Source organism: Sporothrix brasiliensis, assembly GCF_000820605.1.
Source record: "Sporothrix brasiliensis 5110 chromosome Unknown Cont19, whole genome shotgun sequence".
Lineage (NCBI taxonomy): Eukaryota > Fungi > Ascomycota > Sordariomycetes > Ophiostomatales > Ophiostomataceae > Sporothrix > Sporothrix brasiliensis.
The window spans coordinates 2,935,168-2,957,767 of NW_024467138.1; the positions used below are offsets into that span (position 1 = coordinate 2,935,168).

At 56.4% G+C, this 22,600-nt stretch overlaps 5 protein-coding genes across 5 annotated transcripts; 3 read left to right on the plus strand and 2 right to left on the minus strand.

Moving 5' to 3' along the window:
* Positions 1–88: 88 nt before the first annotated feature.
* SPBR_00453 (uncharacterized protein) lies at positions 89–1,807 on the plus strand (the record flags this gene model as incomplete). Its single annotated transcript, XM_040758772.1, has 3 exons — positions 89–387; positions 487–733; positions 800–1,807. 3 exons carry the CDS (start codon positions 89–91, stop codon positions 1,805–1,807), a joined length of 1,554 nt encoding a protein of 517 aa, XP_040618628.1.
* A 634-nt stretch (positions 1,808–2,441) lies between these two features.
* Positions 2,442–4,120, plus strand: SPBR_00478 (uncharacterized protein; the record flags this gene model as incomplete). The annotated part of the gene is made up of 2 exons (XM_040758797.1): positions 2,442–2,514; positions 2,571–4,120. The coding sequence occupies 2 exons, from the start codon at positions 2,442–2,444 to the stop codon at positions 4,118–4,120; spliced, it is 1,623 nt and encodes a 540-aa protein (XP_040618629.1).
* Positions 4,121–4,582: 462 nt separating this feature from the next.
* SPBR_00286 (F-box and leucine-rich repeat protein 2/20) lies at positions 4,583–6,823 on the minus strand (the record flags this gene model as incomplete). The annotated part of the gene is made up of 1 exon (XM_040758605.1): positions 4,583–6,823. The coding sequence occupies one exon, from the start codon at positions 6,821–6,823 to the stop codon at positions 4,583–4,585; it is 2,241 nt and encodes a 746-aa protein (XP_040618630.1).
* Positions 6,824–12,354: 5,531 nt separating this feature from the next.
* SPBR_00040 (serine/threonineeeee-protein kinase ppk6) lies at positions 12,355–17,012 on the plus strand (the record flags this gene model as incomplete). The annotated part of the gene is made up of 2 exons (XM_040758361.1): positions 12,355–16,648; positions 16,738–17,012. 2 exons carry the CDS (start codon positions 12,355–12,357, stop codon positions 17,010–17,012), a joined length of 4,569 nt encoding a protein of 1,522 aa, XP_040618631.1.
* A 1,442-nt stretch (positions 17,013–18,454) lies between these two features.
* SPBR_00298 (uncharacterized protein) lies at positions 18,455–20,639 on the minus strand (the record flags this gene model as incomplete). Its single annotated transcript, XM_040758617.1, has 2 exons — positions 18,455–20,157; positions 20,228–20,639. The coding sequence occupies 2 exons, from the start codon at positions 20,637–20,639 to the stop codon at positions 18,455–18,457; spliced, it is 2,115 nt and encodes a 704-aa protein (XP_040618632.1).
* Positions 20,640–22,600: the final 1,961 nt, after the last annotated feature.

Below are 22,600 nucleotides of genomic sequence, written 5' to 3' on the forward strand. Positions count from 1 at the left end.
ATCTCAGCATTCATCGCCGCTTTGCATCGATCTGCACGTCACATCAACTCGACGAGGTGCGAGCGTTTCTCGGGCACAGGTATTCACCATGGTCAAAGACGGTGTAGTAGTTGAGATCACCTACAGGTCGAAAGACATTCAACCCCCGCTGTGGCTGGCCGGATCCTTTTCGAAGCCGCCATGGACACCCGTGGAGATGGAGCACAAGACGGCAGCGGACGGCGAGCACATCTTTACAAAGTCCATCCGTGCAAAGCCAGGCACAGAGGTGCAGTACAAGTTTCGCGTCGGCGAGGGCGACTGGTGGGTGCTCGACGAGAGCATTCCCACCGTCACCGACGATATGGGCAACCGCAACAACGTGCTAAAGGTGAAAGCCCACGAGAGGTACGTGTCCACTTACGCGTGAAAAGTAGGAGCGGAATTCATGCTGGCTGACAGTCGGTTTTGCACAATTTGCTAACAATTGCACTTTGCCCCGTTCAGCGCCAAGTCCAATCCCAGTGTGCAGAAGCCACCGACCCCTCCTCCCGACTCGCCCATTCTTCCAACGGCCGCTGCTGGCCTGTCCAATCTACATATACCGGTGCCCGGTGGCATTTCTCGCTCCGATGCCAGCACACCGAGTTTTGTGAAGACGACCATGGAGGTCGCGGATACAGCGGCGCAGATTGATGCGCGGACACCCGAGTCAGAGGCCGCCGAACATGAGGTGCCCGACTCATCTGTCGATGTAGGAGAACACTAGGCATAAATGGTCACAAGACCTGAACAGTTGCTGACCACCCACCACAAACAGTACCTCGACGTGGATATCGGCCCCGAGTTCCCGCACGAGCGGCCGGGCGAAGAAGATGATGGCCTCGATGCCGCGCCAGTGTTTGCATACGAGTACGCTGGCAGCTACGAGTTGCCTGCGGCCGTGGCGGCGGAGAGCGAGTACAGTCCCACGTCGCCCGCTTTCTCGGCCCACGACAAGAACTTTGACCCAGAGGACCCAACGCTCGAAAGGTTCCCTTCGAACCGCGAAGACATTCTCAGCCGTGTTCGAACCCTCGAAACCGGCTTGGACGAGGACCCGACTATGTTCGAGGGGTATCCTGCCTCGCCTGTCGTGACGCCAGGAAGAAAGACCTCGGTGGGATCGATCGATATGGCTGGTGATAGCTTCTCGATCTCGCCGACAACGAATCCAAATCGTCCGGTGGGCAACCGGCGCCCGGAGTCTCACAAGCGCAACTCGAGTCGGGATAGCCTCGTTTTAGACCCGTCTCCGGCGGCTTCACCTTCGCTGCAGTGCATTGTGGAGGAGACGGGCACCGATGATCAAGAGCATAGCCTTCTCCCGGATCCGGTCCAGTCGGACCTACTGTCACCCACGGCAGCGGCAAAATCTGATGTGCCAAATCCCGAGGCCGTCTTGCTCACCTCGGAAGCCATCTCACCCAAAACCAAGGTTGCTCGGCTTGCAAATCCGGCAATTGTCGTCCACAAAGCACAGGAAAGCGACGTGGGCAGTCCCATGAATGTGAGAGGTGCACCCATTAGCACAGACAATTGTCCTGGCGACTTCCCTGACATCGATGAAAGTGAAGGGCCGTCGTCGCCGGCGGCAGGGGCTCAAAGCAGCACCCGAGACGTTGCTGCCACTAATGAGGCGCAGAGTGGCACACCGGTATCGCATCACCCGAAAGGCGTCGAAGTCAAGGGCAACTCCAACTGGTTCGCCTCATTCATTAAGCTGGTCTTTGTCGACTGGCTTGGCGGGTTTCTCGCGAGCATCTTCCGGTCACGGCGAGCGGAATGAGCGGGCGGGCACTGGAACATGCGACGAGCTGCGTCTTTTATTAGTATGTTTGTTCCATTGCATGGGTCGGACGTCAAATGTTGAAGGCCGGACGAACACGGTCGTGTACTTAATGACAGGGCTTTTCGTAATAGCATTTCTACAGAAACATTGCTATGTAAACAAGGACTCTTTGCGTCTTAGCAAACTTTAATGAAATAGGTAATACAATTGCCGAGCTTTGGAAGTGAACGGGATAGAAAGGAAAGAAAAAGAAAAAAAAACTGACGGTAAAATAGCAAAGTCGTAATTGAGTCGTCTTAAGGATGTCAAGTTGGCCCTTACCAGCTATGTCATTATGCAGTAATGTGGGTCTGCTTTGTGTTGCTGGTCGCCATGGCAAAATTTGAAGAGAAGTGCTGAGCTGTTAGCTTGCCGTCACCAACCAGCGCACTATCAAAGTCCACTTTTGCGCCTTTTGCGCCAACGCTTCGTCTGCTCAAGACCTTTTACCTCGACCATTCTCACGAGGAGTTGTAAGAGGCTGCGTCATTCGTTTGACATCTCGAATCCCCGGCCATCGCTCACAGCAGTTACACTGCAGCGTTCGCATCTTCGTCTCCTCCACATACAACAACCGCTTCACATCGGCACCATGTCTCTTCCGCCGCAAGTCATCCAGGTCAAGCGGAAGCGCACCGAAGAAGGCCCCGTGCCGTCGTTTTTGCGTAGGTCCTTTGATTTACGGCTCCGTTTGTCCCGCACAGCACCTAACAGCTAGCAGGCATCGAACACGCGACCAACAAGCGCCACCGCAGCGATGCCTTCTTCTACCGCCGGCACGACCCCCAAGCCGTCGCCGCCGCCCAGGCTGCGAAGCGCGCCACAGAACTCGAGGCCGAAGCGTCTGGCCGCTCGCCCATACGGCCCCCGACAATCCAGTCTTCCAAGAAAGGCGATGAAAAGAAGAAGACACGAGCCGCAGGCAAAGTGGACAAGAAGGAGGCGGCAGACGCCACGGCACCAGCGACAACGACATCCCCGGCTGCCACCAGCTTGGCAGGCGCCGTCGAGCCGCGTCGCTTCCACCTGTCGCGAGACTCTCTACTCGCTGCTCACTCGAATGCCGCTGCGGTGCTCGGCGTGTCTGCTTTGGCCGGTGTGCGCAAGCGGTCGCGGTACAGCAGTGCCGGTGGTGGCGATGCGGGCCCGGCGGCAGTCTTTGTCGAGCGAAGCAGGCGGCAGCGGAGGCAGCAGCTGCGACGGGGTCAAGAGAGGAAAGCTGGCGCGAGTGGGCGCGGTGGCGGTGGTGGTGGTGGCCGTGCCGCTCTTCCGTCTGTCGACGAGCCCAAGCCCGCGGTGCCCATGGCGCCCCTGCCGAAACGACCAGGTCGGCGGGTGGCGGGCGGCAGTGGCGCATCCACGAGTGGCGCAGCGACACCGGCATCGGGGGGGAATCTGGCAGAGACGGGCGACACGCTCACGCCCACGGCGACGTCGAGTGCATCGGGCACGCCCGCGCTCCCACCTTCGCTGCGCAACCGCCAGTGGGACACCGACATGGACCAGCTCACGCGCGAAATGAACGACTATACGCTCGAGATCATCGGCCGCAATCTGGCCGCCCAGCAGAGCCAGCGCGCGGCCGCCCTGGCCAGGGAGCAGCGCGAGGCCGAGCGCAGAGCGGGCGACTTGGACATGTCCCGGCTGGCCAACGAGCGCCGGCGGGCGGCCTATGCCAAGTACAAGCCCAAACCACCAGGACAGCGGCTCGCCGAGCGGGAGGGTGCGGGCGCCGCCGGCGGCCCAGACGACATGAGCGACGATACTCTTGATGTCGAGGACTCGGGCGACGGTGACAACGACGACAACGACGACAACGACGACAACGACGACAATGACGCCAGCGAGACAGACGAGGAGGACTACGTCACGGAAACGTACGTGCGCGTCCCCGGCCACGAAGCCACCCGGCAGGCTGTCGCCAATGGGGCGGCCGTCCCCGGTACAGTGGGCCTGCTCGTGTTCGACAACGAGCCGGACCTCGAGTTCTTTTACGGCGTCGAGGAGGACAGCGACGAGGACGGCGAAGACGACGAGGACGAGAACGCCGAGAACTACTATACGCATGACTACCCGGAAGACGAGGTGTCGTCCGACGACGAGTACGGCCGAGACGCGTACCACTACCGGACGGGCAACGCGTCGGACCTAGAAGAGTTTGAGGACAGTGACGTCGAGGGTGGCGGTGATGCTGGGGTCAGTGGTGCAGGGTCTGGAGAGGTTATTGGGTTTCCCGGCAATGTCAAGTTGTCGAAGCCGGGAGACCTGTGAGACGCATATCTGACGCGATTTTTTGGGGGGGCATCCATATATTCCCCTCAACGTCAGACCATATTTCGTATATCATGTCGGCAAGTCATAGACCATAGAACCAAGAAATCCCGATACTATAAATGTCCTACTATGAATGGCATAGTTAATACCCAAAAGACTACCGAAAAAACATTGACAAAAGCAGCATCAATTCGCGTATCAAGAAGCTACCAGCTACCAGCGAATGATGTAGGCACGTAGATCCAAAGTAAATGCAAACCCAAACCCCGTTGCTCCTATACCATGATCCCTTAATCACAGTAAATGAAACAAGAAGACGCCAAGACCATCCCTGTCTATGATTCCCATAATTGTAGAACCCCATAACTATGTAATGTACGAATGCGAACAAAATTGCAACCATGGAGATGGTCAGTCAATATAATAGAACATCGCCGAGGCTGTCAATAAGCGACGGCTTTACATGATGGCGCATGCAGTCGTCCGAGCGCGGCGGCGCCCGATGCCCATTCCCGCTGCCCCTGTGCCGGCCTCAACGTCGCCGCCGCCAGCAGTTTCTTCGTCGACGTGTGCCTGCTGTGCCTCACGAGCGCGACGGCGGCGGCGACGACTGCCGCGTCCGCCGACGCCGGCCTCTTCGTTGGCCTGAATGAAGTCAGACCACTTGCGCTCCAAGCGGTGGGCCGCGGCAAAGTCGCCCTTGAGGACGCGCTTGTTGTGCTCGTCGACCGTCATCTGCCAGCCATAGAAGCACTTGAGGGCAATGATCTCGGTGGGGAAGGTGTACACGGGTACGCCGACCGTTTCTGATGGCGTGCTGGTGGTGATGGTGACGCCGTTCTGCGCTGCCTTGTGCGGCGAGAGAACTTCGGCGTTGCGCGACAAAATCTCCCGTACACCTGTGCGGGTGACGTTGGGGCAGTCGTATACTGTCAGGCTAAGTCCAATGCTGGGACGGTGCTTTTTGACACGAGTGCGGACGGCACGGGTGCGCACCATGCCCGCCGCCTCAGCTAGCGTCAAGTCCGAGATGCGCGTGTTGTCCATCTCGACGCTGCGGAGCTTTGTGCAGGCGCGGAGAACGGGGATCATGCCCGCATCGCCAATGTCTTCGCAGTAGCTAATGGACATGTGCGTCAAAGTGTCGACGCACTTGGACTTGGCAAGATACGTGGAAAAGAGAGAGTTGGTCAGCTCGACGAGATCCTCAAGGTCGAGGTAGGCCAGCTTGGTCGTTGATTCGAATATCGGCTGCAGCGCCGCATCGGTTAGCGCACTGCAGGCGCCGAGCGAAAGGCCTTCCAGATCCGGAACGCAATGGCCCAGAGCAGCAACGCCACGGTCTGTCAGTCTCTGGCAACGGCTGAGGTCGAGATGGCGCAGGCGGCGCGGGGGCACAATGGGGCGGTCGGTCAGCAGGTCGATCTCGGGGTCGACGCCATGCACCATGACACCCAGTGCCTCGTCCGTGAGATCCGTGCATCCGCTCATGACCAGTCGCTCAAGCCGGTTGGTCTCGAAAAAGGTCTTGGCAACGCTGATCTGGTCAAATCCAAGGATCTCGCCAACGCGAAGGTCCCGTAGTTTTGGGCAGCCTTTGAGGACGGTCTGGATTCCAGGGGCCCGAAGGTGCTTGCACCACGACAAGTTGAGCACCTCGATCTGGTTGCAGTATTGGGCGAGAGTCGTGCAGGTGTCGTTTCTGACGCTCGATAGGCCAGCGAGATTGATATGGGCCAGTCGGTCGTTCCTCTTCAAGAGGTTGTTCAGGTTCTTAAAGTCGATGAGACAGCCTTCGAGGGTGGCATTAACAAGATTGGCGCACGCGCTGGCCATGAGAAGGGCATCCTGGAACTTGTCGATCTGGACGCAACCGCGCAGGTTCAGGTCTTTCACAAATGGCCCAGCCGCCGTGATGATCTTGGAAAGACACTCCACCGGAATGTCCTGGTAGAATTCGGAGGCGTCGAAGGTGGTCCACAGCTGTCCGTCATAGCAGAGTTTGTTGAACTGTTTGTTCACTCGAGAAACACGGATGATCTCCTTTGGCCGCAAAAGTTGGAGAATGTGCAACTTGATTTCGCGCGGTAGGTTGTTCCACAGCTGATAGAGAGTTTTCTTAGGCCGAGGGGAAAACAAGGGCAACGATGCGGCCCTGACCATGTCGTGGGGCATAGGAACCGTGCCAGGGGTTCCATAGGTGCTCCCGAGACTGAGATCCACCTTGCGAACAGCACTGCTGCTCTGTGCATGTGGAAACGGAGGGAAGGGCAATGTCGCTGTAGAGGGAGGCGAGGGCGTTGACGAAACAGCGCCATTATTAGAGCCGATCGTAGTAGTTGAGGAAAGCGGAGGGAAGGCGAGAGTAGAGTTGTTCACACTGGATGACGGCGCAAACGGAGACGATGTGGACGACAGAGCGATGCAAGAAAGGCTGGCACCGGTAGATGCGTATGGTGCACTGGCTGAGCGAGCGCGGCCAGTCTGTGCGAGGCTGGAAGACGATGACATGCGAGAGAGCCCACGGAACAGCCGCCGGCGATTCCGGCTTTTCGGTGGAACATCTTCCATGGGTGCGGCAATTGGCTGCGAGTGGTTGTGATGTTGCTCCTCAATGATCGTTTCGGGCTGCTGGAAATCCGGGCTAAGGTCGCCATCAGCAACGAGGCCGATAGCGGTCGGGGGTGTAACATCGGCCATGGTGACGAATGGCGTATGTAGAGCAAAAGTGAGAGAAACGACGATGAAGGGAAACAGGCAAGAAGACAAAGAAAGCAAAATCAAAAGTGGAAGCAATAAAAAGACAGATAACTGGATAGAAGGAGATGCGGACAATCGGAAGGCGCTGATGGGCGATAGAGACAGCTGAGGCTTTAAGAAAGCCTTGAACGCACGTCCTCAATACCAAAAGGTAGCGAGTCCACCAACACAAATACACCGAGCGACGCGAGTTGGGTGATTTACTTTAAAAAGCCACTCCACGGTTCGCCCTTTTGTTTGTCCTGCTTCTTTTTTCCTTTGTCAGAATTGGTTGTTTCTGTTGGCCAAAGGATCTGGGACCTGCTCCAGCGGGTGGCGTTGTGCGATGTGGTGGCCAGCCCGGTGGGGTTCAACCAGGCTTATGTGTGTGTTGTGAATGGTTGGATGACGGTGGTGTAGGTGGACTAAGAGTGATGGTGGAGGGCTTCTTGGATGACGGTCTTGTTGGAGCGATAGAAGCTGGATAAATGGTCCTAGAGAGTTGTTTTGGGATGGTGGAGTGGTTGCCAGAAAACACCGGCGGTAGCGAACAAGTAGCCGAACTGTACTACGCCCCCATGGCGGTGAAAATGCGAAAAGAGAGATGTCCAATACGGAGGTCTTTGAGGGGTTGGCCAAAGTCGTCGATGCTTTCGAAGCTCGTCAAAAACGATCGTCACTGGATGTTCAAGTGACTTGTGTAATCTGAGCGGTAATTCGCGATTAACGATAATGAAACGACGCATTCGGGTCAAAACGATAACGGAACAGAATCGCTACGCATCACCCCGCAAGTGATCGGCGGAAGAAACGATTGCAGAGCGTCGTCAGTGATTTAAGCCCGTTACTTGTAAGACGGTAGAATTAAGTGAGAGAAGAAGAGAGGAACAAAGAGGAGGATTGCGAGATGAATAGAGAGGGTCGATACAAGCGATTTGACTCCTGGTTGGGTTTTGGGCGAGAAACAAGGTGACCAGGTTCTGGTCAACGGCGAAAACAGGAAAACAAGGTAGCAATAGATTGAGGTCAAAGACAAGATGCCCAACAACCCAGGAAGCAGGAGAAGGGAAGGAAAGGAAGGAAATAAAAAGAACCAAAAACAATATGGGGAAAGAAAATGGGAAGGCACGAAATAAAAGAGACTGAAGCAAGAACGAAGGACCCAGTCTAGCAAGAGATGGCGACAACAGAGTCGCAGTAGGGCAAGCACGAGAGACTGGGCGTGGCGTGCGCAAAGGGCACCTTCTCAATACGGCCGATAATGCATCATAGACAATAAAGGTGCAGGTGCGTGGCCTTGCATGTCTGAACGGTCGCTACTGCAGGCTTTTCCGGTTCCAGAAACTACAAGACAATCCACAGAATATCGTATCCCAAGACTCCACCACTTTTCTTGTAAATGGCACGCAACACCAAGTATCCGGGACAAGCGACGAGCCAGCAGACGAGGCCAGACCAAGGACCAGGTTTGCAGCTCGCCTAGAGCCAGCCGACGATGCTCCACTACAGAGCGCTGCCCCCGCATCTTATCGCCCACAATCGCGGACTCTCGGCGCTATTGGACAGGGGTCTTAAGTGGTTTTTGTTTGATGGTCAGGCGCATTGGGGGGGAGCAGCTGCCGGAAACAGAAAGCGGTGTGATTTGGTGGGTAGTTTTGGTGGGGCAGATGCGTGCAGGACAGGTTTACGACGTAGGAAGCCCAAGTACGGGACCGCACTAAGGACGCCACGCGGAGCGACTATGAGGGACGCCATGGGGCCATGTAGCGCTGGAGGGGCGCGACTCGAGGGGTTTATCGATAGTGGTGGACCAGCGTACGGCGATGGCGACGACGAGGAGCACTAGAAGAAAAGAACTTTAAGGGAACTTAAACACGAGAATGGTGGGGTGTATTCTACGCGGGACCAAGAGAGCTGCAAGGATCTGAATGTCTTTCTTGTGCTGTTCGTTGATCTGCGTCATGGCTCGTGATAAAGACAGAAGAGTGGGCGAGAATGTGAAAAAGAGTGGCGGATGATGGATGGGCATATGGAGCACGCGACGGGACAGATGTCGGGATGCAAGAGGCGGGAAACGACAGGCTCAGGTGCTGCATGTTCCCGGATGCAGACACAAAGTGGCACACGCACGCCTGCAGCTAGGCCGGGCTAGGCTTAAGGAGCGTCGACAAGCAATTCACAGCCAACCAGTTGCAGTTGGGCATTCAAGGGGATCTCGCTCTCTCACATGGCTCTGTCTTTCTATCGTATCTCGCGGGTTTCCTTATCGCGCTCATGGTCACTTGCCCTACATGTTCATGCAAGTTGCGTCGCGTGCCGTGACAGGCGAGACAGTTCATCTGTCAAAAAAGACGACCAGAAATGTGATAGAATAAGTATATGAAAGTGTGTGTTCTGTAGTACGTGAACTTGTTATCCGCGTTCTTAGGAAAGCAAACCCCGCTACGATAGGCAAGGACCCTGAAAACGACCCAGGGAGCCAGTCTCACGGTCTAGACTAACCGATTCGTCTCTTCTTTTGCGGAGTGGAAACGGCTCCGCTGCGGGAGACAAGATCAGCACCGAGAAAAGACCGCACTCTTGGGAAGGGGGAACCGGACCGGAGAGCCTGCTGAGGAGCGAAAGTCTCAACTTTAGGAATACGAGGAGGAAACAGCCCAGTATGAGACGTGACGCCAAGGAAAAGACAAATACGACAAGTAGTTTGAAAGTGCTGGCAGCTGCGAAAAAGGCCTACTATTAGAAGCCCCAAGCACGACACAAGCGACTTCCTCTTCAGTTATGTTGCCTTGATCTTCTCGATCCATGTGGAGGCGGCTGGAATCGCCCTTCTGAGTGCCATGGCGGCTCCTTTATGCACATCGTATCGATTTGTGCGACTATGTAAAATATTGTGCGACTATTGAGACCTCTCAAGCGGACTAGGAACATATCGATATTGTAGCAGTATATATCGAAGCAGGTGCTCATAATGTGCAAGGAACACGAATAGTGCGTTCATGTTTCGTTGTCCACCTCATGCCTCGCTTCATTCTGTTTATTTGCAGCCACCTCCAATGGCTACAGCGAACTGAAGAACGACGTTATCCTGCCTTACGGCTGTCACGGGCTGTCCGCTGCATTCGAACACAATAAACCTCTTCCTACACCTCCTTGCATTGACCGAAGCCAGGCAAGTAAAGAAGGAAAAGCCAAGATCTCAGAACGATTACGTCGTGCATGGTATCGTCAACCTTCAGCCTTGTGAATGTATGCCTCATCGATGCGCATTTTGGTATTGATTTTGAGTAACGCATGTCGAATGTGCATCCCTTTTCCAATATTTCTTTGTTCTACACAGCCCTCCATCGGAAGCTACGGCGCCTCGTGGCTTTCTTCTTTCTTTTTAAGCTGACAGACATGGCATTATTGGAGGCGCTGGTCGTTCGACTGCGTCCTGTCCTTTGTTCTCAGCGATCGCCAACGTTGAAAAAACGTTTGACAAGAGCCAATACAAGGCGCCCGTGGCACGCTGTCATTCTCGGAGCGAATGATTCAAACGAACTTTCTGCTTCTCTCTTTTGGCCCTTTTGTCACTTGATCCGTTCTCAAATGTTGATGCTGACGTTCACTCTCATTAAATCCGTCGATTCGCTGTGGCTGTCTGTTTTGCCGCCTTGCGGATCCCTGGAGAAAGAAAACGCACTCTTACAAGGGTCCTGTTGACAAGTCCCCCCACTGCCACATGTTTCATGCCGGTTCCCGCGCTGCAAATGTGCGGATACAAAACAAAGAATAAGCCAGCTGCGGGCGGTGTGCGTTTCTTGCCTATGTCGCAAAACGTACTCTATCGTCGCAGTGTCCTCCAGTCAGTCAGTAGCTGCAGCGCACACTAATCCAAGCGCCGCATAATGCCCCAAGCGGACAAACAAGCAGGCGCAAAACTAACGACGACAGCGGATGCCGACCCTTTCATGTAGACCGATTCGAAGCCTTCGTGCCAATACCACACATTGTAAGAACTGTTACTCACCGTACAGCTTCTCGGTTTCTCGGTCAGGCACTCGGAATGCGCAGGACAAGGCAAGAGCCGCACCGATGGCGCTCGCCACTTCTCACGAGTCGTGTTATGCCTTGTAATCCTATTAGTTGCCAGCAAATGCGCGGTTTTGTCGAGGAGCGCCTCGCTCCACTGATGCACAGACAACCTGATTCAACAGGACAGGGAACAAGACCTTGTTACTTCGCCGGCCCTTGGTGTCGCAAACCTTGAAGCCAAAGCTTTTGCGTAAATCCAGGTCACTCCTTCGTGCTCTGGCGACATTTCCTTGCCGTCCTCGCTTTTGTAGTATCTTGGGGATGCATTTTGCGCCTCTCGTCTCCTTGCCGTGCATGAAAAACCATGTGTTCTGACACCAGGCCGCTCTGCACCAATCCGAGCACCGGAGTTTGACCACCTGTCACCGCTTTCACATGACTCTCCCGCGTCGCGTCCCGCTTTTTCTTACGTACATTTCGTCACAGTGGGCAGGCACCACCACTACCGCCACGCCTGTCACGCCGGGGGGTCCCCAACCGGTGGACAATTGCACGCTAAAAGGCTCCAAGCCGCCATTACGACGTATTCACCCCACCAAAAGACACCAAAAGACGCAGTGCCCGCGCCCCAGTCCGCCCAGTCCGCCCAGTCCGTAGCGTCCTAATAAAAAAAGGGCAAAAAACCCACACCAACAAAACAAGCACATTTTTCGGGGCGAGCCTCCAAGTACCACCACCACCAGCACAAGTCCTGGGTCCCTTCTCATCCCTCTCTGCCTGCTCGTCCGTCATCGTCATTTTGCTCGAACTTTACTTCTCGCAGGTTGACTCTTGAGTCAGGCACAGCCTGACACATATTTGGTTACTAACATTTTGCATTTTTGACTGCGAATTCCGAACGACGGATTCACATGTACCTATAGTTTTTTTATTTTTGATGGTTTAGGTTCTGCATTGTCTCTTGGCTCTTCGCTTCCATCTCGACTTGTTCTCGTCTCACCTACGGACAGCTCTCGACACCAGCTCGTCGGTCTCGTCCAACTGCTCTGCGATCGAATCGACCTCTCAGCTCTTTCCGTTGTCTACACGCGTCGCTTCCCCTGTGCGACAGTCGCTCTTTCCGCTCCAGCAACCCGGCACTCCGCCCGTACCTTCTCACACAATTCAACGCCCTGCGAACATCTCAACCTCGTTTCATTGCTCCCTTTGACGGGCTTCGTGCAGAGAGAGCTCGTCCTCTTTGCCCCCCCCCCCCCCCCCAACATCTCTGTGCCGCACGACGTCCGGCTCGACGAGGGGCCACTTTCCAATTATGCTCCATATCTACGGCACAAAAACGGAGACTGGTGCGTCACCGGCAAACCCTGCGTCGAAACCAGCGTCTCGCCCGCCGGAATCAGCGGCATCTCCGGCGATGCGTCCGGGACACTGCCTCCCGTTTTCCCTTTTCCCTTGCAGCTCCATTGCTAACCGGCATGCCTCCTGCTCCAGGCGCAACCGCACACATCGACGATGAGGCAGAACACGACACCAGCACCGACAGCCCGGTGCTCCGGCAGACCCGCACCAACAGCAGCAACCAGCTCGCGCTGCCCTTGCACATTCCCAAGAACAGGAGCACCGGCAACCTCACCGTCGCCTCGCCCGATGTTCCAGACCACAAGGCCCGCTTACGATTCTCCTTTGACGCCGGCGCCTCTGCTGCGGAGTACGATGCCGCCACCCGGTTGGTGCCCTTGCCCGTTGCTGCCTCCCCGTATGAGATTGATATGTTTGCCTTGGCTGCCATGACTGCCATGACGGCACCACTCGACACGTCCGACACGTCTGACACGTCCGTCCAGACGCTGGACGAGTGGACGGATGTCGTCGGTGCATGCACAGACTCGTGCCTCTGCATCGTCCCTCCCTATGTGCAGGACCGTGTCTGCCGGGACGACGTAGGCTTTGACTCGGACCTAGAGCCCGAGTCAGAGTCGGAGCCGGAGTTTGATTCTACGTATTTGGATTCGTATTGTTGTATCAACAGCGTTGCTGACCCGGCGTCCGAACACAGCTCCCCCATTATGACAGACCACGACCACGGCCTCGGCCTCTCGGGCCTGCGCCGCATCCGCCAGCACGCGCCACCCGTACGCGCCCCGACACTCCCCGCCGACCCCTCGAACCCGTCGTCACGCAGCACCTCCTTCGGCCTCCCTCGCTCCGCCTCCATGACCGCCATGCTGCAACATGCCAACTCCTTTTCGTCCGCGTCCGACGCCGTCGCGCCCGCCTTCAGCGAAGACTTGAGCCGGTTTCCGTCCGAGTCCCTGCACTCCTTCTCCTTCGCCTCCCACCAATCCAACGACATGCTGCACAGCCACCAGTCCGTCTTCAAACGCTCCATCGAGTTCATGAAGGACCGCATGGGCTATGCCGCCGCCTCGTCCAATGCGGGCCTGGCGAGCGCCCAGGCCCGCGCCACGGGCGACGTCGAGACACAAACCATGCTCGACCTACTGGCGCGGGCCCAGCTCGTCGGCGCCAACAATCTCTCCAGCACCGACCAGGCCTTTCCCACCGGGCCCCTGACCGGCCCACCCGACATGTCTGGCGAAAACGTCTTTGAGGCCAACTTTATCCCAAGGACGGCCAGCCCCGAACTGATGGGCGAGCCGCCATCCGTCGCGGTCTCCGAAGCCGCCAGCTCACCACTGGCCATGGCCAAGGCGGTGCCCGCGATCCAACCGCGAGACAGCTCCATGCACCAGCTCCGCGACGAGCGCCCGTCGCTGTCGATTTCGTCCGTCTCCAAGGACGACAGCAACAACAACCGCACAGAAGCCGCTACTGGCCCACCGGACTCGGCCGAGTCGTCAAGAACACCGACCAACGAGAGCGGCACCACACAAAAGACATCGCCGCCTACCTCGCGTCGACCTAGCCTCCTCCTGCGGCGAACTCTTACCGATCTGACGCCCGTCGCCGTGCAGCAGCGGCTCCTCGACACCCTCGCCACACCCTATGTCGCGCCACCAATAGCAGGCACGGGCGGCGTCAGCCCTCGATCGCTGTCCCTCTCCGCCGACGCACAGTCCGACACCACAACCGCACCGCCTCTGTCCGCCACCGCACAGTCATTTGCATCGCCCATGAGTGCCACCGCCAATTTCGGCGAACGTGCACACGGCCACCCCACACGCTGGGTGCCCGCAGCGCAGGCCATCTTCACGACCGAGGCCAAGCCGCCATACACCATCATTGCCGCCAACGACCTGGCCTGTCTCGTCTTTGGCGTGACCAAGGCTGAAGTCCGCAAGATGGGCATTCTCGAGGTCGTCCAGCAAGAACGTCGCGCCTGGCTGGAGAAGAAGCTCCAGCACGTCGAAGGTGCCGACGACGACAACGGCGGCGGCGACGAGAACACCGCCACTGCCCACACCACCCAACGCTCCTCCTCCATAGGCGACATTGCCCAGCCCGTGCCCAAGAAGGCGGCTGTCAACACATCCAGCCTGCTGGGTGCGCGTGGTGGCGGCATCACGGCGAAGCTCCTGAGCAAGCCGAACTCGCGCTCACAGACACCCCAGAATGGCAACGGCACCAGACAAGTCACGTCACCACAGCAGATGGCACGCCGTGCCAGCACCATCAACACGCGGTCGCCAAAGGCAGGAAGCGTGAGCGGCCACCACAACAACAACCGGTCGCGCGGCGTGCTTCTGTGCGGCGACGTCGTGCCCATCCAGAAGCGCAATGGTGCGACGGGCTCGGCCAGCTTGTGGGTGAAGGAGAAGCGCGTGGGCCTGATCTGGGTTCTGGAAGAGATCCACGAAGACGTTGCCACCGTGGCCGTTGACGAGGACGGATTTGTCTCGTCCATCTCCGGCGCCACCGGACCCATCTGGGGCGACGACGACCTGCCGGCCGGCACAGACATTAGCAAGCTGATCCCGCGGATTGCCCGCCAAGGCATCGACGGTGTCACCGGCTCCGTCGACTTTGCCGAGCTCACGCGCCGCAAGTTTTATACGTGCCGCAACGGCAACCGCGTCTGCATTCCCACCACCGTCGAGCAGATCCGCGGCCAGGCCGCCTTGCGCGTCTCCAGCTTCCCGCACATTGCCGGCATCGTTGTCGTGTCGACACAGACCCTCACCATCAAGAGCTCCAACTCGGTCTTTTGCGGTGCCCTCTTTGGCTACGAGAAGCCCAATGGTCTCTCCATCAACCAGCTCTTGCCCGAGTTTGACAAGATCCTCCAGATCCTCGTCGAGGTCGACAACGTCCGCATGGTCGATGGCATCGTGGTTCCCGAGCACAGCTTCCGGCGCGCCGCGGCCTTTTTGGCCCTGCGCGAGGGCCGCCCGGATGCCGCCAGTGCGTTTTTGCGCCCCGATGGCCTTCCTGGTCGCCACCGTGACGGCTCCGAACTCAAGATCGATGTGCAGATGCGCGTGGTCAAGAGCGAGACGCAGTCCAAGATCCACGAGGAGACGGTCATCGAAGCCGACGAGGAGGACGAGGCCGAGTCCACGTCGTCTGTGTTTAGCGACAGCCTTTCGCCCCCGCCCAGCGCCCCCAAGTCGGAGATGGTGTATGCGCTGTGGATCACCTACTCGCGGCACTTGCATGCGGCCTCGACGCGCAACAGCCTGGGCGGCGTTGCCTCCCCGCTCCTGTCGGGCGCGGCAACACCCCTGCACCAGCCGTCTCCGGGCCAGACACCCGTCCACTCGCCCTTTGAGGCGCCGGAGATTCCGTCCGACGACCAGCTGGACCTGCGTGCCGAGAAAACAACCATTGCGCAGTCCCTGACCCGGCAGCTCAAGGAGGCTGCGCTGAGCACGGCAAGCCGGATCTCGAGCAGCCTGTCCCGGCCGGCTTCCGTGGCCCCGTCGCCCGCGCCCGCCGCTCAGCCAACCACGGCCGATGCGCACCTGCGGTCCGCATCACCGGCTTCGCTGCCCCCTGTGACCTCTGCCAAAACAGCCGCGGCCACGCCCTCGATCGTCACGCCCGCCGTGACAATCACAACTGCCACGCCCAGCTCCACGACACCCGACCTTGCCGTACTGGCCAAGGCCGGGCCCACACAGCCACCGGCGTCGCCAGGAAAAGCGAACATCACGGTGACGACAACGGCGGCGGCGCCGTCGCCAAACAGCACGAATACGGTAGTCCCGCAAAAGCCCGACAACGTGCCAGCCACTGTCTCCAAGGTGACGGCGGCCGTCGGGTCGCACAAGAAGACGATTGATGATTTCGTCATCCTCGAGGACATGGGCCAGGGCGCGTACGGCCAGGTCAAGCTGGCCAAGGAAAAGGCGACGGGCCGCCGCGTCGTCATCAAGTACGTGACCAAGAAGCGGATTCTGGTCGACACGTGGACGCGCGACCGCCGCCTGGGCACGGTCCCGCTGGAGATTCACGTCCTCGACTACCTGCGTCGCGACGGTCTGCGGCACCCCAATATTGTCGAGATGGAGGACTTTTTCGAGGACGACGTTAACTACTACATTGAGATGAAGCCGCACGGCATGCCGGGCATGGACCTGTTTGACTACATTGAGCTGCGCACCAACATGGACGAGGCCGAGTGCCGCAGCATCTTTGTGCAGGTGGCGCAGGCGATCCACCACCTGCACACCAAGGCCAAGGTGGTGCACCGCGACATCAAGGACGAGAACGTCATTTTGGACGGCGAGGGCAACATCAAGCTCATTGACTTTGGCAGTGCCGCCTACATCAAGAGCGGGCCCTTTGACGTCTTTGTCGGAACAATCGGTATGTCCCCGTTGTCGGGGTTTCCTTGTCCGTCGCTGCAATGGGCTCCTTTGACTTGTTTGACTTGTGCTAACCAACTGCGTACACAGACTACGCTGCTCCCGAGGTCCTGGCCGGTGACCGGTACGGCGGCAAGGAACAAGACGTGTGGGCTCTCGGCATCCTGCTGTACACCATCATCTACAAGGAGAATCCCTTCTACAGCATCGACGAGATCATGGACCGCGATTTGCGCATCCCCTACACGATCAGCGACGACAGCATCGACCTGATCCGCAAGATGCTCAACCGCAACGTGAACCAGCGCATCACCATTGACGAGGTGCTTGAGCATCCCTGGTGCCAGGCCCAGATGCAGGCCTAGGCCCAAGTCCAGACACAGTAGATGCGAGAGGACGAGGGAGTGTATGTTGTTGCCATACACGCAGACGAGGCACAAGAAGGGAAAATGAGATACAGAAAACGATGAAGACGAGATGAAAGACTTTAGATCAGACTTTTAAAGCAAGTTTGGGACAGAACGTCGGTGGGGATGTGGAAACGGCGGCCGGTCAAGGAAGAGGGAAAGCGGATATGGGAGGTATTGCATCAACCAGATGGTCCATGGAACAACAGCGAACAAGTACCCGGCTTAGGAGTTTTTATTCTTTTTTTCGATTTCTATTTTTGATCTCTATATATACAACACGATTCCCACAGCTATTTCAACAGGTTTCTTTCTTATCAATATGTACATTTTTTGGTTTCAAAAAATATCTACTGAAATATATCAATAAAACCAAATGACATCAAAAGACGGCCAAATGTAAGTAGTAAAAAAAGAACTCTTAAGGAAATGAAAATGAAGTCACAAATAAACGCGTCAGAATTTAAAAGTCAGTAGGCTCCCGGAAGACGGTTTGCAAGTTTGTCGAACGTATGAGAACAGTATTATGATTTTGGCCAATGCTATTTATTAGTCTCTTTATCCTTTCACAGACAGGAACCGCAACCGACGTTTGACAACGTCCTGTCTTCGACTCGTACAGCGAGGTTATACGAAACGCATGGCGAACAGAAGTGGTAGGCCTTTTAATAAAGTTGGTATTGGAAACAAAACCAATCCATAAATTCCTTTTTTCCTTGGTCCATCAACACATCAATAAAAGCAAATATCAACAAAAAACCACAAAATCAAATAGCGGTTATCATACACAGATAGTCGTACAGGTTGCAACAAAACAATGTTGCGTCTCCCTCGTTGAAATAGAAAACCAGAAACGAAAACACAAAACCAAGAAAACCATTATTCTTGATAGCCCATCATACACATTGTCCACTGGGTTGAACCACGAGTGGATAAGAAAAGCAAAACGAAACTTGCAGAGGAAGAAACGAGAAAAACATAAAAAAATAAACACGGAACAAGAAAGTATGTGTAACAGGGGCTGGACCGAAAAAAGTTTTGCTGGCCAAATGCTCGCTTTGGTGGATGCCATGCAAATGCAAGATGCAAAGGTGTGGTATGTTGGATGCAAGCCGTGCAATGCAATGTGTGGGTGTCTTGTCATGTCTTGTCGTCTGCGAATGCAAGAGGAGACTTTTTGGGGAACAGAAAGAAGGTTAAGAGAGAAAAACAGGTGCAAAGAAAACACGGGAAGCAAAATCAAGACATGACACAGTTGAGAGACACGGGAGACGACGTATCGGGGAATAAAACGAGAAAGAAAAAAAAACACATAAATAATACAGGATAAAGTCGTCAAAAGTCGGTGGTCGGAGCACAGGATGGAAAGAGGGAAGGAAGACGGGAATGAGGGAGGAGAGTTACTCCTTGCGAGTCAAGATGCCCGATTCCGGGTCATCGTTGCCCGGTTGCCACGAGGGCAGTCCGCGCTGGTGGCGCTGCATGTTGCGCTCGTACGTCCGCTGGCGCGCCAGAGCCTTGTCCTCGTCGGACACGAACCAGTAGTCGTAGTAGGTCACGCGCTCGGGGAAGTAGAGCACCAGGTGGACGCGGGCATCGTCCGGATTGGCCTTGGACGACAAGGGAGTGGCCGTGGGAGCCACAGCCGTGGGGCCCGTCGTCATGCGGCGCAGCTTCTTGCGGCTCTTGTCGTCGCGCACCATGACCTCGGTGAAGAGCTGCTTGTTGGTGGCGTCGTCAAAGACCAGCTGGCCGCTCTCGTCGAGCAGCGGGAGCGCCAGGCGCTGGCGGTAGTACGAAGCCTGCAGGCCGGGCGTCGTGCGCTCCGGGCGGGCGCGGTAGCGGTCCATCTTGTCCGAGCCACCAGGCGAGGTGGCACCGGCAAGACCAACGCCGTTCAGGCGGGCAGAGTCCATGTCGGCGTACTGGCGAAGACGCGGCAGCGCTGCGTTGAAGGCAGCCGTCACATCGTCCCAAGCCCGGTTCTTGGTGGTGCGCTGGTACATGATAAAGTCAAGCTCGGCCGTCTCGTACTTGACGTTGCAGTGTGGCTTGGGCATGGCCTTCTTGCTAGCCGAAGAGGTGGACGGCGACGAGGCCGATGACATCCGCTCACGGCGAGCGTCCATCTTGGCAGCCATGCGCGGGCTGTTGTGGTAAGGCCCGTTGATAATGGTGGCCACACTGGGCATGACGGGCATGGTAGCACGGCGGCCAAACGCACTGGGGAGCGTCAGAGGCGACACAGGCGTCAGAGGCTCCAGCGATGATCCAACGCCGGGCGGCGGCAGGGTCAAAACTGTTGTGGTAATGTCCTCGGCGCCACCGTGGATGCTGCGGCGCTGCGTGGAGGTGGGCATGGGTGCGGGCAGCTCGTACTGTGGGTTATAGCGGGGCTGGTAGGCGGTCTGAGACTGGTACGCCAGCTGGTGAGGCTGGTGGTAAGGAGCCGGCTGCATCGAGGCCGAGAAGGACTGGGGCGGCGTGGGCAGATTTGCGAACGACGGCAGCGACGGCAGCGTCGGCATGGTAGCCGGCTTATAACTATACTCTCTGGGACGGCCTGCATTTGTGGGCGACTGCGGAGGCGAGGGCATGCCATTGGGACCAGTAGTCTTCTGTTTGCGGCGAGAAGAGCAGAAGTAGTTCTGCTCGTAAGTTGAAAAGGGGCTCTGCGTGACCTTGCTGGTGGCGGAAAGAGGAGCAGGCAGAGGAGCCTGAACCGACACAGAAGTCGTAGGCACGGCCTCACTATGGGTGGTGCCAATGCTCTTGCGCCAGGCATCGTAAGGTGGCGGCGGTGGACCCGAGACCGAAGACCGCTGGGCGGACTGGGAGTCCGGCGAACCTGTGGAGAAAGACGACCGGGCACTGGCCGCAGCCGAAGAGGAAGACGACGACGACAGAGCTGGCGTCATGGGCGACGATGACAGAGCAGCGGTGGACTCAGCCTCGACGGTCTCAGAAGACGAGGCTGAGGAAGTGGTGGTAGAAGCCTTGACACCACTGCGGCGGTCGGAGCGCCAGACCTCCAGCATCCCCTCGGTCTGCTGCATACTGGGAAGAGCAACCTCGGAGGGCTCAACATCGGATTCGTCTTGTGCTGTTAGAATTGCCATGAAAAATTCAAAAAGCGAAACGGGCACCAGCAAGAATAAGAACAAGAAACATACGAATGGGGGTCGTGGCACCAGAGGCCTCGGCTGTAGTGGGCGTCTTGCGGTCGAGCAAGCCCGTCACATAGAGTGTGGCCAGGATGTCGGCGGCCGAGCGGTCCTTGTCGTCGAGAGTGCGGCCCAGGATGTGCTGCAGGGCCTCCTTCTTCTCGGGAGTCATACCTTGGAAGGAAGTTGATTCACAAGGCGGTGTTGAGGGCTCGGGCGTAGCCGTGGCGGAAGATGTGACAGACTGCTGTTGCTGCTGTTGCTGCTTTTGTTGCTGCTTCCGGAGCCTACGCTCGTGCTTGATGCGGCGTTCGGTGATGTAGCGCGAGCTCAGTTGGCTGCCGCGCACAAGGATTGGCTTGCTAACACGGCGGCGGTGGCCATTCTGTAGCATATTGGCCGTCGTAGTCTTGACAGCCATAGTGACAAAAGAGGTGTAGCAGTTGTTGTGTTACTGTGATGTTGCTTTGTGGAAAAGACCACAGGGGGCAAGAAAGGGATGCAATGAATCGATGCAAGACAAAGATGGAGCGACTTGAAAACAAAACCCGTGGTACGGGAGCTGAGAGGGAGGAAAAGACGTTGAAGGGATGAGGAAGATGGAGAAAAGAAGAAGAGAAACGGTATCGAAGGGAGGATGGAGGAGAAATGGGACTGATATAAAGAATGGAAAAGCAAGACAAGAACGAGAAATGGTGATGGGCAAAGAAGCGGGCGGACGTTGGATATAAAATAGTTGACGACGGGGCGGAGGAGTCGATCGAGTGACTTGCGTGAGTTTGAGTGAGTGCGTGTGGATGTCTCTCGATCGTAGAATGGTTTGCCTCTGCTTCTTTCCTTGAGGACGGAAAAGGACTCGAACGATGACAATGGTGTTGGACAGGGGTGGTGGACGACAGGGAAAGAGGAGAAAGCCAAGGAGGGGACAAGGTGTCAGTACCCGGGACGCTGGACCAAAGTCGCAAGATGCAGAAGAGTGGAGAGTGGAGAGATGGGTTAAGAGAAGAGGAGGCGTTGGAGGGGACATGTACTTGATGTGCTGTGTCCCGGGGAGGGGGGTAAGAGGTGTGACGAATTACAGGTAGCAAGAAAGAAGCAAAGACGGTCTTTTAAGAGAACAGAACAAAACTGCTCCATAGGACATGACGAGAGACGGCCAGGACTGGGAAAATGTGACAGAATTGAAAAGGCACACACAGAGACAAGAGACAGACCCAGAGCAAGTGAAGAGCCAGGTCCCACAAAACAACCGAGGGCAGGCCCCAGGGCAGATCAGATGGGCGGATCGACAGAGGGTGTGTTAAGAGAAGCTGGTTATGGGGAGATGTAGCTCGGCGCAGCAGTGCAATAGGAAAGATACAAGTATTGAAGTGGGACAGAAGGGAAAAGTGATAAATGCACAAGCAGACGAGTGTCCCAGGAGAAAAAAGAAAATAAGAAGAGACCCACTAGCATGGCCCAGAGAGACAACCACACCAGCTCAATCAGCTTGAGCTGAGAGGGGGTTGTGTGCAGGGGGTGCATTCTGCGAGTGGATACGGAGGGTGTGAACATCCAGGGGGGGGGTATTTCGGAACTGGCTGCATTTTCGTTTTTATCGTCTTTATATTTGGTTCGTGCACCACAGGCGATTCTTCCGTGCTCAAGATAAAGGCTAGCCTAGGATTGACAACGAATGGTGTGCAACTTGATGTATCTCAGAATATGTCGTACCTCGTATGTCATAGAGGCGATGTATCGATTACGGGACGGGGAACGAACGTGGCAATCTGCGAAGCAGTAGAATGGCGAAACGACGAGAGAATATGAGTCTTGTTGCTGCGTTGTTGACTCGACGGACCAGTAGGAGCCAATGGGCCAGAAACGTCCAGGAAAAGGAGAGGAGCCGGCCGAGACACCTCGTGTAGCAGGCTCTATTGAAAGAGGAAAACGTACTCAGACTCGTTGCTCCGGAGAGACGTTGGGATAGGAAAAAAAAAGGAAGATCAACCACCCAGAGCAGATCAGGGTTCTGTACAATTAGGGAAAGACACCGACAAGGAGAATAAAGAAACAGGAAAGTCAGGGAGCCAGGAACACACTTTAGGACGCAAGGAACCAACAAAAAAAATCAACACAGGAAACCTCGTCAAAAATCGATAGGAGACGCAGGGTAGTGCATGGTGTCTCTCGTGTTTTAGTCCGTCTTGAAATTAGAAAGTCCCTGTCGACCCTGTTGAGCCTCTCGATTTTGTTGGCTTTGCCTCTGGATGTTTTGCTCGTCGTTTGTTTCTTCTCCATGCCTTCTGTTGGTGCGATGCACGCATACGGAGCACTAAGCACCAAGAAAGTGCCTGCACATCGCAAATTAAATTACACCTCAGCAAACCAGCAATAAAAAGC